Raw genomic sequence first — 14,134 nt, 5'->3', positions numbered from 1 at the left:
GTCTTGACAACGTGTCTGTGTTGGTGTGCTCCTTACCCAACTGATGTTGTACAGTGAAGGCGAATGGCTGTAAGGCCAGATACCAGCGCATCAACCATGTGTTGGTGTCCTTCATTTGCTGGAGCCATCTGAGGGGTGTGTGGTCTATTACCACCACAAAGGAACTGCCTAGGAGGTACTAACGAAGGGCCACTACTGCTCATTTAATGGCCAGTGCCTTCTTTTCAATCACCAAGTAGTTCCTCTCCCTCAGGAACAGCTTTAGGCTAATATAGAGGACTGGGTGTTCCTTCCTGTCGATGTCCTGAGAGAGGGCAGTGCCCGGTCCTACTGTCAAGGCATCAGTTTGGACAATAAAACTGCGTCCCAAGTCAGGACTATATAACATGGGCTCCCAGCACAGGAGGTTCTTCAACCCTCAGAATGCCTTCTCACAATCGGGATCCCACCATACGTGCTGTGGCTGATCTTTAGTCAGCAGGCCCATCAAGGGGGCAGGAATGGTGGCAAAGTCGGGGATGAAGTGCTGGTAGTACCCCACCAGCCCCACAAAGTATCAGACCTGTTTCTTAGTGATGGGGACTGGGTGATCCTGAATAGCTTGGACCTTCCTGACTAGGGTCTACAACATATCCTTGTCCCAGTGTATAGCCCAGGTAGTTTGTCTACTGCCAACCAATTTGGCATTTCTTGGGGTTGGCAGTGAGGTCTGCCTCCCCAAGGGTTCTCAAGATGGCAGCCACTCGGTTTGGGTGGTCTTCCCAGTGGCGACTGTAGATGACCACATCATTCAGGTATGCCACGATGTACTCGACATGGGGTTGCAGGAGCCAGTCCATCAGTTGCTGGAAGATTGCAGGGGTGCCACGAAGGCCGAAAGGCATCCAGGTAAAATGATAGAGTCCGCTGGGGGTGGCAAAGGCGGTCTTTTCCTTTGATGCTGGTTCCAGTGGGATCTGCCAATACCCTTTTGCCAGATCAAGGGTGGTAATATATCTGGCTTCCCCAAGGTGATCAATCATTTGATCCACTCAGGGTATCGGGTATGCTTCGAACTTCAAGATTACATTGATTCTTCAGAAGTCTATACAGAACCTGCGGTCCCCGTCCAGCTTGGGGATGAGCATGATTAGACTGTGTCACTCACTGGCGGACTGCTCAATCACCCCCAGGTCCAACATAGCCTGGATCGCCTGTTCGATGACCTCCCACATGTGGCGTGGGAAGGGCTGGGCAGTCACTTGAATCACTTCCCCAGGGTTGGTCTGGATAATGTGTTGCACAAGGGTGGTCTGTTCAAAGTCCATCAAAGTCCTCACAAAGGCTTTAAGGAGGTGCTTGGTCTATCTCAGTTGCTCCTCAGTGAGGGTGTCCCTGATCTGGGATTCTGTTCATTTAGTCGCCACAGGGAACTGGGGCCCCAGTTCCAGTTCAAGGGGGTAGGGTGTGATCATTAGCCCTCCCTCTCTTGCCATCATAGGCGGCAGGTTTGTATAATTTTTGGTGGGGCCCAAAATGGTGGTGCCCCCCGCTCCCGCCCTGTAAGCCGATATAAAATGAAGCTATAACGCGTCAGTGCCACAAGATTACAAGGGTCAATTAAAAGTGGAAAGTCAGAAGCAGCACTTGCCTACTTCAATATACAGTATTATATTTTGTTGCACTTGTTGTGATGAAGTGGGAATGTTAATATTTTCTCTGAATACTGTGTGGGTGCCTCAGTTTCCCCTGCAAGATGCCAACTGAAGGTGTTGGGGACAAAGAGATCAGGTGGCCTCCTTGTTCGGAAGAGACACAGAGGCCAGAGGAGGGAGTGTCAGTTTGGAGCTGGCTGGGGAAATGGGGAGAGACCCAGAACTTGGTTCTGGGCTCCCCACCCCCTAAGGTAGACCTGACAGAGGGGTTCTGTTTTCTGTACCAACAAGCTCTGTTTAAACTGTGTTCCTGTCATCTCATAGACTTTAAGGTCAGAAGGGACCATTATGATCATCTAGTCTGACCTCCTGCACAATACAGCCCACAGAATCTCACCCACCCACTCCTGTAACAAACCTCTAACCTATGTCTTAGTTATTGAAGTCCTCAAATCGTGGTTTAAAGACCTCAAGGTGCAGAGAATCCTCCAGCAAGTGACCAGTGCCCCACGCTGCAGAGGAAGGCAACAAACCTCCAGGACCTCTGCCAATCTGCCCTGGAAGAAAATTCCTTCCCGACCCCAAATATGGTGATCAGTTAAACCCTGAGCATGTGGGCAAGACTCACCAGCCAGCACCCAAGAAAGAATTCTCTGTAGTAACTCAGATCTCATCCCAGACCATTGGGCATATTTACCTGCAAACCTTCTGTTTTACTGTCTGGCTGAGAGTCACATCTGACTGCGGAGTTGGGGTGCAGAGACCTCTGGTTGCCCCAGGACCCGCCTGGGCAGACTCGCTGTGGAAAGTGCATGATGTGGAAGGGCAAGCTGAATGCTCTGAGGTCAGACCCAGGAAGGTGTAAGCTTCTTGCCCTGGAGACAGTATGCTCCGAGAGAGGAGGCTCCCCCAGAGTCCTGACTGGCTTTGTATGGAGTTGTTCCAAAGCATCACAGCATCCCCTTCCACACCATGCACTTCCCAGAAGTCCGCACAGGCACTGACACTCCCTCCTCTGGCCTGTGTCTCTTTTCCAGGCATTAGGAGGCCACCCGATCTCTCTGTTTTCCAACACCTTCAGTTGGCACCTTGCAGGGGAAACTGATTTGGGAGAAATGAAGTAAAAGCTGCCCAAACGGAGCTTGAATTTTGAGGTGTTCAAATCTGGAAGGCAGGTGCTGGGGGTGGGAGAGGGCTGTGGGCTCCATGGGGGAGCATAGCAGCAACTGTCTGGAGCTGCATGGAGCCAGACACGCTGGTCTGAGTGGCACAGTAAGCAGTTTGGGGGTTGGAGAAGGGGTAGGGGGTTCTGGGGGGCAGTCAAGGGACAAGGAGCAGGGGGGGTTGGATGGGGCAGAGATTCGGAGGGGCAGTCAGGGGACAGGCAGCAATTGGATAGGCATGGGAGTCCAGGAGGTTTATCAGGGGACAGGTAGGGGGTGGGGTCCTGGGGGGAAGTTGGGTGGAGTCTCAGGAGGGGGGTGTTGGGGACAAGGAGAAGGGAGGCTTAGATAGGGACTGGGGTCCCAAGGGGCAGTTGTCTCGGGAGGGGGTAATCGGGGGACAAGGACCAGTGGTGCTTAGATAGGGGTGGGGCAAGTGGGGCAGGGGTCTGGGGAGGGGGCAATCAGCGGCCAGGGGCGGGGCTTCAAAGGGCTCGGGGCGGCGGGCAGCCGCGGGGAGCCCTGAGTCCTTTAAATCCCAGCCGCGTCCGGGAGTCAGAGGGCTCTGCGCTGCCCGCAGGCTTTGCGGCGGCGGCTGGGATTTAAAGGGCTCAGGGCTCCCCGCGGCTGCCAGCAGCCCAGAGCCCTTTGAATCCCAGCCCCTGGCCGCTGATTGCCCCCTCCCCCGACCCCTGCCCCAATTGCCCCTCAGGACCCCCACCCTCTATCTAAGCACCACTGGTCCTTGTCCCCCTGTACCGGGGAATCTTGGTGACCCACAGCTTGCAGCAGCTGGGGGAATTCAGGCCAGTCCCGGCCCAAGATGATGGGGTATGACAGCTTCTGGACCAGGTCCGCAGGCAGAACCCAGGTTACCCCATCAATAGTTAGTGACATTGGTGTTGTGGGATATGTCTTCACATCCTCATGGATGCACCGGAGGCATATCTGCCCGATGGGTTCGTTGGCCTCTGGGACAAGCACCATTGCACCAGCATTTATCCACATCCAGAGTCCACCAGAGCATGTAGTCATTGCTTGGCCAGGTCTACAGGCACTGTCAACTTGGTGGATGGGTGTCATCAGGCATGAGTTTCCATCGAACACACCTGGCCAAATGAACAGTCCATGGCTGGGGATTGCCATTGGAGCTGCCCGAATTGGCCACATGTGAAGCAGGGGATGATGTCGGCAGGGGCAATCTGGGTCTCGAGCTCCTGTGGGGGTTCCGGAGGGTCCTGCAGCATAGGTTTCCTTCCCCTTTCCCGTCCAAGGGGTGGTCAGCAGGCCATCGGGGCCAGTCAGGCTGGAGGACCAGGGCCGCAGCCACCCTTGCTGGGCAGGTTAAACTTGGCAGTCATCCGGGAGTTGGATGGGGGGACCAGACCAGTGGGAGTATTAAAAGAATCTACAAATGTCCACCAGATAGTAATGGAATTTTCAAGCAAGTCAGGAATGTAACCCAGGTGCTGTAATGGGAAAGTCAGAAAGAGCACTGGGCAAATTCTGCAACAAATTATCCATAAATATATTTTGGAATTTTAAGTTAATTTTCTTTGCCTGAAACGTTATAATTCAAATACAAAAATTTGACTTAGACAAAGAGGTCTCATGTCAAGTGTAAGCGTAGCCACAGGAATCAGTGGTTAGTGACTATCCACTGTGAGACAAAAGTTTAATCTTTTTTTTTTTAACCATGACCTCTGTCCGAGGCCTTTGGCCAGGAAATAAAATTCAGCCTCAATACCTTTTTTACAGTAGACAAATCAAATAGTTGAACTAAACAACACCTGGAATCCAGCCATGTAGCCATATTATGTAATGATTGTTTAAGCCATACAATTAAGCTCTTTCTCCGATTGCAAATGGTGAAGTATTAGCCTTCTGGTTTTATTTCCGTGCTCTCTTTTCTTAGCTGGGAATTAGAGTAAAATTAGATGTAATTCTCCACCTAGGTGTGTATATTTTAGGTGCTGTAGATATGGGTTCACCACTTCCAGGGCAGTGCACTGCCCTCACGTGGACTGGACTGTGGAGTTATAATCCAGCTAATAATGACATTCACTGCCTCAAAGAGGTTATTGTCTAAAAGGGATTGTTAATGAAGCACAGTTCTAGTGCCTGGCAGACTCTACAGGGACACTAGCACATGTATGTCCATTACAATGGACTTGGCTCAGTCAGCAGTGGGACTTTCCATTGCCCCTTAGGCCAGACAAAGACACTCCTCCTATGACCCCTCTTTTATGTACTGATACAAACAAGTTACGTATTACCCTTCTGACATGGTTAGTGACCATCTTACACCTTGTACCTGTTGGTTCGATCAAAACATCTCTATCCATCATCCTGTCATCCTGACCTTATCTTTTGGAGGGGTCACTTTGGCCCTGTACCATCTTTAGGGAGTGTGTTTATACCATAACTTTGTAGCGGGATGTTCTTGGACCACTCTTCTGGAATGTTTTTACATGAAAACCTAGTGCTGAGTACTTCTTAAGAGTGCCTGTGTTTTAGCAACACCAGCCATGTTCATGTACCGACCAGTGAACTTGTAAGCAGGCATTTGCTTTGTAACAGAGCCTGACTTTTGCTCATAGCATTATTTTTGCTAATTTTGGTTCAGGCCTCTAGCTTTCTACTAGGCACCATGTTCTAGCCTCTCTCTCTTTCTACTACACCAGGAATTAGTGGCACTATTAAAACCTAAGGTGTAAGATGATAAAACTTGCTTTTTAATTACAGATAATGCACTTTAGCAGTTTTGTAGTATTATATTCGATGTGGTCGTTACAATTTCATTGGTTAAAGGAAGACAGTAAGCTGTATGTTAAACATGCTTGTTGTCAAATTCAAGTCTGATAGATTTCAGAGCGGTAGCCCTGTTAGTCTGTATCACAAAAACAATAAGGAATCCTTGTGGCACCTTAAGGACTAACAAATGTATTTGGGCATAAGCTTCCATGGGCTAAAACCCACTTCATCAGATGCATGGAGTGGAAAATACAGTAGGGAGATATAAATACACAGCATATGAAAAGATGGGAGTTGCCTTACCAAGTGGGGGGGTCAGTGCTAATGAGCCAATTCAATTAAAGTGGAAGTGGGCTATTCTCAACAGTTGACAAGAAGGGGTGAATACCAAAGGAGTAAAAATCACTTTTGTGGTGCTAATGAGGCCAATATAATCAAGGAGAGTGAGAACATGATTGTTTACAATTTCATACAAAGAAGTCTGGATCAAGTAAATGGGCTTTTCCTTCAGTGTTCAAAAGCAAACAAGCAGATCATCTTGTGCTTCATTAAGCTAGCTTTCATTTTCATGCTTTGCAGTACACCCCATACTTCATCTTTGCTCCCAGTTTAGTTCCTGCTAAGGACTCTTCAAACTTTTTGTCCATTTCTTGGTTCTGAGCTTCAGTAAAAAGGTTCTTCCAGTCACTAACACTGCCTGCAAGCAAACATATTTATTTAATTTTAGTCTATATATCAATGCCTGGTAGCAAAGACTAGTGTTTCAACTTTTGTTCAAAACTGGTTCTTTTTAGCCATGGTTTACACTAACTAGAGTGTACATTGGTGATCACTAAGGACCTGATTGAAAGCCTACTGATGACAGTATAATGTTTTCATTGACTTTAATGAAGTTTGGATCAGACCGGGGTGAAGCCAGATTTTGCAGTAAGGTGGAGGAGATGGGTCATTCGTGGAAGACTGTGTTGTGTATTTGGTTGTCATGGTTTTTGTTGCTATGGCAACTGAGTTAGATTATTATGGGTTAGCTCAGCCAGCTTCAGCCGGCTGAGTGAGCTCTCTGTCTCTGTAAATAAAATGGTGGTTTTGTTAGCTGTCAGCTCTCTGGCCTCAACTGATTTCTTCCTAAACCGGCTGCCCCCCAAGGATATAACAAGTGGCAACGAAGATGGGATTCCGGTGCTGCTCCAGTAACAGAAGGAAGCAGAAGTCAAGGTAAAGAACAAACAAACAAAAAAGCTGCTTGTTTGCACTGACTGTGAAAGTGAAACTAAAATCATGGCAACTCTGACCAGGCCACTGGAACCTTTTGATGAGAATATAGAGCAGTGGCATGTGTATACTGAGCGTTTTGAGCTTTTTTTTATTGCAAAAGACATTACAGAAGTGAAGAAGGTGCCAATATTCTTAAGTGTTGTAGGGGCTAAAACCTACTCCCTGCTACTCAGATAAAGAAGGCAACTCGCGTTGACCCAGTATTGTCCCAAGTTATGGACCTGGTGATGCATGGAAAATCTCAACAAACCTCTCCGGTCTCATCCGACCTTGTTCCCTACATGTCCAAGCGGACGGAGTTATTGGTCCAATCTGGTTGTTTGTTGTGGGGGAGACGTGTCATTATTCCACCACCACTGAGATCACAGATGTTAGAACAGCTACATTCCGGTCACTGTGGAATAGTGCGCATGAAGGAAATTGCACGAAGCTATTTTTGGTGGCCTGGATTGGACAGCGCTATTGAAGAGAAGGCAAAAGCTTGTATGTCATGTCAGGGTGTGAGGAATGCACCCCAGTGGGCATTCCTACACCCATGGGACTGGCCTGAAAACCCGTGGCAACATATTCACGTTGACTTTGCTGGCCCCCTTGAAGGAAGCATGTTCTTGGTGGCAATAGATGCCCATTCTAAATGGCCAGAAGTCTCTATAATGCAGTCCACTTCTGCAGAGAGTACTATCCAAAAACTACGAGGACTCTTTAGTCGTTTTGGTCTGCCAGAACAACTTGTGAGCGACAACGGACCGCAGTTCATTTCTCAGTAGTTTCAAAATTTTATGAAGGCAAATGGGATACACCACATCACGTCACCATATCATCCGTACACCAACGGATTAGCTGAAAGATTTGTGCAGACAATGAAAAACGCTTTGAAATCAGCAAGAGGACAACACTCCATTCAAAAGCGTCTGGATACCTTTTTACTTTCCTACAGAAACACACCTCATGCTACGACCCACGCATCTCCGGCCTTTCTAATGATGGGACGACAGCTGCGCACTTGCTTTGATCTGCTGAAACCTTCTGAACCCCGACAAATTGTGCAACATCAGCAGCAATATCAAGTCATCAGACGGGCACCCAGAGCAAAAGACCGAACCTTTAGCCCGGGACAGCCAGTTTTGGCTCGGAATTATACTTCCAGAGCTAAATGGGTCCCGGCCACAGTCATCACTCAAACAGGACCTGTTTCCTACACAGTCCGGACTGCAGAGAATCTTACCTGGCGGCGACATGTAGATCAGCTGTTGCCAGGTCATGCCAGTCCTCAGGACCCATCTGCAGTTGAGGGGTCTGACTTCACCTCTTCTGGTGAGGCACCGAATCACGAGTCACCTGTTCCTGACTGTTCTCCTCCATTACTGCCGGCGGCTGAGATACCCCTTTGCCCAGCACGAGCTGATACCACCTCCTCACCCGTTCGTGCTGCGGACCCTGAGCCCCTAGTGCTTTCGGGTGCAATAACACCAGGAGTTCGCCGTAATCCACCTAGAGACAGAAGGCCTCCTCATCGGCTGGATCTTTAGCTAGGGCGAACCCACAGTTATGGGGCAAAATAATCCCCAGGGTTTAGCCGGGAATGGAGGCAGTCTACCCTCCTTCTCTAGTCTAGTGTGTGTTTTATTTAGGGGATGTTCTTATTGGGGGGGAGGAATATGTTGTGTATTTGGTTGTCATGGTTTTTGTTGCTATGGCAACTGAGTTAGATTATTATGGGTTAGCTCAGCCAGCTTCAGCCGGCTGAGTGAGCTCTCTGTCTCTGTAAATAAAATGGTGGTTTTGTTAGCTGTCAGCTCTCTGGCCTCAACTGATTTCTTCCTAAACCGGCTGCCCCCCAAGGATATAACAGACTGGAGAGCAATTCCGCCCTGCATTCACCTATCAGCAGCGGTTCCTCTCCCATGGAGCAGGGCCTGGCTCTCCACTTTGGGTGTTGACATGTCACATGGGGTCGCAGTGCCATTCAGGCTTGGTCCAGACACCCCTCCATCATGATGGAGGAATGGCAGGACCAAATTTTAGTGAGTGGCATTGAGACATGATGCACAAGGTTGCAGCCCCACACCACCTCATATGCCATGTTACAACACTTGGAGCAGAGAGCCAGGCCCAGCCCTGTGGGACTGGAGCCGCTGCTGCCAGGTGAGTGAGCAGCTGATTCGCTCTCTAGCCCTATGTGAAAAATTGTGTTGTACACCTCCTTTTGTCAATTGCATAATATGCTTGAGAAGGCACAGACGCTCCACCCCCACTCCACTCCAAGGCCCCAACCCCACCCTCACTCCACCTCTTCCTGCCCCCCTCAGCTGCTCCCCGACCACGGAGTCAGCCCCTATACCACACATACACCTAAAGGCCACAGGGGGGCGGTTGTCCCCCTTGCTCTCCTATTAGTTCCGTCACTGGAATAGGTTCTTCAAGACAACATTTACCTTATTACAGAAAGATTTTTCTTTGGCCAGTGCATTTTAAATAAAGTAAATATTTAAGCTAGTGAGCTACAAAATATTTTCTTTTCAGTGTAGCCATCATGTTTTTCATTAAATACTATGTGCAGTAAATAAAAGACCTCATTGTCACACCATTATGATGAGTAATATCTTACACCCTGAGTAATCTCATTTAAATTAATGCCACTACTTTCTAAGGCACTATGCAGAGTGAGTAGGAGTGGCAGACTCAGGCCCATAGAAAGTGCATGCACCTTGCTTAAAGAAATCAGATAATTAAGAGTGTGTGAAACATACCTGTGGACCAGTTACATGCTTTTGATTATCTGGCATAGAAGGATAGAAGGGAAATAGTATCACTGTGGGACTGCTCCTAATCCAAAGTTATTTTGGGAGTGCGTGCATATTCTGTCCTTCCAGAAGGGCTGGAAGCTACAATAAAAGCTGCTTCTTAAAGAAAGGGCGTGGAAAAGCAGAGGAGAATCAGAACTATAAATTATCTTGGAAATACCATGGGCCAAATCCTTGGGAGCTGTAGATTGCTGACATATGAAAGACTGTGGCCGACTACAGGTGACATACAAACTGATTCCAATATCTGTTGGGGAAAGTCTATCAATTGAAATGTAACAAATGACTTTCCCCCAAGTTGAAGACTGTCAGGTTTGGGGAACGGGGGGGTGGGGGGGAACCTTTGCTTTGAAGAGAGGAACAAAGAGGAGCCAACCAGAAAAATCTTTCTGATGTTCTTCTCGAAAGAAGAGTGACTGGTGAATGTACTTTAATGTGGAATGAATGTTTTAAATACTGCATCAATGACATGTATTGACTCCCAGTAACTTTTAATACGGTGTCTGCAAAGAGAAGTTTGAGACTAATCTGCCATTAGGGGATTGTAGCGAGGCGGTGGGATTCCCCACAGCCTCGCTGAGGGACAAGCCTCCCCTAGCACCAATGTGGGCGGAGCCAGTGGGTCCTGTGCCTGCCCCCCAGAGGTCACGGTACAGGACATGAAGTAGAAAAGCCCCGCTGCAAAGCTCAGTTGAAAGCCAGTCACTGGAGAGGCCAGATGCCTGTGGCCTAGCTCTGGTTTGGGGAACGCCAGCAGGCCGTGGCCGATCCAAGGACTGGCCAGGCCAGCTGCTCCTACCCCTCGCCAGCTACCCCGAGGAGCAGCCGCGCCTACCCCTCTCCAGCTACCCCGAGGAGCAGCCGAGCCTACCCCTCGCTAGTTACCCGGAGGAACTGATGGTGCTGGAAACTGCCGAGGACGCCAGCCAAACCCAGGTACCTTACGAGGGGGAGTCCGGAAGTAGCCCGGGGGCGGCCCACCCTGGCCTGGCCGCAGCAGGGCCAGAACCAATGTCAGTGTGTTGCGGTTAGGATCCCCACTGACACAGCAGCAGGCTACCTGCCACAGTTAGGGCCCCGGGCTGGCACGCAGTGGAGTGGGTGGGCCTGCATCCCCCCTGCCACCCCACTCACGGGTGGCAGTCTCCCCCTTGCATCAGACACTCAGAAGCCTGAGCTCCTGACTGTGTGTTTGCTGCCCTGCCCTGATCTAGGGCCAGGACTGACGTTGAACTATTGGCTCAGCACCTGCCTAAGGGCCTGAGCTCCTGACTGTGTGTTTACTGGCCTGCCCTGGCCCAGAGCGAACTAGTGCGAGGAGGTGGGATACCCCACAGCCCCGCGGAGGGACGTGCCTCGGCCGAGCCCTTCTACAGAGATTGTCAATTGCATCTTTGGGAATTCACCTTTGCGGAAGAGAACATTTCCAAATGCACCATGGGTTTTGTGGGAGTTCTCTTTCATAGTCTGGAAGCTGCTCCTGTCTGCAACAGCTTGACTCTCTTCATCAGTCACGGAGAACCCAAAGAACTCAGCTATTTTTTTCACTCCCAAATTTGGGTTCTGAAAAGAGGAAGAAGGTGTCAGAGGGCAAGTTGTTCATCGAGAATGCATTGTTTCATTGTCATTGTGCCAGACTCACACTGGAGCTAGAATGCTTCGCTTTACCCACAGTAATACGCTTCTAAAGCTTTACATCTGAAGATTTCAAAGTGATTCATGCAGCTGTATAAACATCAGTGTGCCCATTTTACACATGAGTAAACTGAAGCTCACAGGGGTTAATGGCCTGATTTGCAGAACTGCTGGACACCCACAGCTGCTGTTTGCTTCCATGGGAGCTACGGAAGCCCAGTACCTCTGCAAATCAGACCATTTGTGACCTGCCCACAGTTACAATAGAAGTTTGTAGCAGAACAAGGTACATCAAGGGCATTGGCAACAGAAGCGTCCTCACAACGTTCCTCAAACTACTTTTAGGAGTGAAAGCAGAGTTTGGGCTCCATGCCAGTTCAATACTTAGCTTCTGTGCTTTTTTTTTTTTTTAAACAGATACTGGTTTCTTTTTCTTCAGTATGGCTGCAATACAGATGTTCATGTTAAAGCACACGAGGAAGGAGTGGAAGCAGCAAAAAAGCCATTTATGAGAGGTGTTGAACTAAACCTGTGATGGGTTAGGCGTGGCTTGCATTTCTAAGTACTTAGGTGATTGGCTGACAGTTCATTTGTTGTGCACAAATATCAAGCCCCACATGTCTGTGATACATGGAGACACTAAGGACTGTCTTTATCATTTACAATTTTAGGCCTTGTTTCTAACAAACATGTAAAGGCTAAAGGCTCATTTGCACTAAAATGATAGGTCAACCCAGCTACATCACTCAGGTGTGAAAAAAAAAAAAATCTATGCCTGAGTCATGTGGATAAGCCGATCTAAGCCCCACTGTAGACAGCGCTAGGTTGACGGAAGCATTCTTCTGTCAACATAGCTACTGCCTGGTGGAGAGGTGAGTTGACTAGAGTGATGGGAAAACCCCTAGCGCAGCTGCAGTAGCTATTTAAGCATAGACAGGCCTGCCAACGGGGGATTGCCCAGGGGCCTGGGCGATTTAAAATGGCCCGGGAGCCCTTTTAAATCACCTGGGAAGCCTGCAGGGCTCCTAGGCACGCACAAGGTAGTACCAGCGGTGGTGAAGGCAGCCAGGCAGGCACGTGAAAGCCCTGGCCGTGCCAGAAGCGTGCGCCCAGCAGCGCAGCCAGCAGCTTGCTGGGCACCAGCCAGCACTGGCGCAGCACTGTCCAAATGTCAGGTGGACCTTTGACCTTTGACCATTAGGGGGCCCATTGACTGTTCTGCCCTGGGCAGAGCCGTCCCTAGGGGACAGCGAATCGGGGCAACCGCTCCAGGCTCTGTGCTTTGGGGGACCCCGTGGCCTGGTGCAATTGGCCAGCGCAGTTGGTCCTGGAAGTGATGGGTACGTCTCAGATGTGCGGGATTTGTCACTTCTGCCCCGGGCTCTGCCCCCCGCCAGGGACAGCCTTGGCCCTGGCCCTGGGGCCTGGAATTGCTCTTGGCAGGCCTGAGCATAGACGTAGCCACACTTCTCAGAACATCAGTTCTGTGAAAAGTGGCTTCATCCCCAGACCCCTAGTATGTGAGCAAATAAGCAAACAGGAGAAACTGGCCTCTCCACCAGAGCTCTGGTTAGCTAGACAATTGGTAGGAAATCCCACCGTTAATTCCTGCTGCCAGCTCTCCTCTGATTGGAGCAGGGGCTCCTGAGTACACAGCAGGCTGAGAGTCTAAGCTCCAGGCTGGGGGACTGGCCCCAGGAGCAGTCTGGCTGTGTGGCCACCTGTGAGCCAGCATCATGCTGCATGTGAGGATCAGCCAGAGCTCAAAGCAGTGCCTGGACCAGTGACTGAAGGGCTGATGCTGACAAGCATTAGGACTCTTTGCTGACAGTGTTTTGTTACCTATAACGGTGTTGGAGTGGTTTCTGAGTGAATCCCTTCCCCCGCACACACACAAGGGCTGCAGAAGGAGCCTTCACACCACCACAATGAATGGGAGTTGGGAATTAACTCCCAATAAGGGGAGCCTCCACCACACAAGTCATTTTACATTTATGAGCAATCCGTACCAAGCTGGGGCTTCCCACGTAGGTAAACTAACTCACATGCATGTTTGCAGGACCTAGGCCATATTGCAGGACCTAGGCCATATGTAGCTAGACCATATTGTGGTTTTCACAAGTTAGTGTCAAAGTTACTGATTCAGGGGTTTTTAGTAGAAAAAACAACTTCAGAATTGCTGAGCTGCCAGTAATAATTCCTTTCTGTACATTCACTGTTCAAAGATTTTAAGCCCAGAAGGAACCAGTATGATCATCTAGTCTGACTCCCTTCATAAGCACAGGCCATAGAATTTCTCCCAGTAATTCTTGCCTAATAGCTCATGGCTGAACTAGAGCATACATTTTAGAGAGAGATGTTAAATGCGGCCTTAGACATAATTTACAGATCAATTCCAAAAAGAGTTCTTGGGGAATTACTAGATCTAGGGGGAGATTTTCAAAGGCACAAATGGCAGTTTGACACCTAACTCCCATTGATTTTCAATGGGAATGTTTGTGCATTTGAAAATTTTCCTTCTAGTTCTTAGTTATTCTAAAGTAGTTTTGTTCACTTCTATGTTTCTTTGACATCTTAAGGTTAATTCAAATAAGACTGATAATGTCTGAATAGTTCAGTGACCAACACTACATGAAACACAAGATAAAGCACTCTTGCATAAAGTTAACCTCACCTCTTTCAGTTCTTCATAAGTTATAAACATAATATTTTCATCATCAAAATGCTTGTTCCATTCAATGATATGGTCAAAATAGGAGCCCCAGGACACTGGAGAAAAAAGTGTCATATAAAATATGAATAATTAGGAGGCTGAAGATGGGCAAGCAAGGGACAATGCATGAGGAAGGATGTGTGCGTGAGGGGGATG

General features: G+C 48.9%; 1 protein-coding gene across 2 annotated transcripts in view; it reads right to left on the bottom strand.

Moving 5' to 3' along the window:
• Positions 1–14,134, bottom strand: part of LOC123366239 (sulfotransferase 6B1-like) — a 50,500-nt gene that overhangs the window by 17,970 nt on the left and 18,396 nt on the right. For both annotated transcript variants that reach the window (XM_045009506.1, XM_045009507.1), the window contains 3 exons: positions 13,940–14,034; positions 11,037–11,193; positions 6,143–6,248 (listed from right to left, as the gene is read on the bottom strand). In XM_045009506.1, coding sequence (XP_044865441.1) covers positions 6,143–6,248; positions 11,037–11,193; positions 13,940–14,034 — 358 coding nt within the window. The remainder of the gene's footprint in view (positions 1–6,142; positions 6,249–11,036; positions 11,194–13,939; positions 14,035–14,134) is intronic.

This window comes from Mauremys mutica, chromosome 3 (assembly GCF_020497125.1).
Source record: "Mauremys mutica isolate MM-2020 ecotype Southern chromosome 3, ASM2049712v1, whole genome shotgun sequence".
Lineage (NCBI taxonomy): Eukaryota > Metazoa > Chordata > Testudines > Geoemydidae > Mauremys > Mauremys mutica.
The sequence above is the reverse complement of the archived record's forward strand: the minus strand, read 5'-3'. Positions and strand labels throughout refer to the sequence as shown.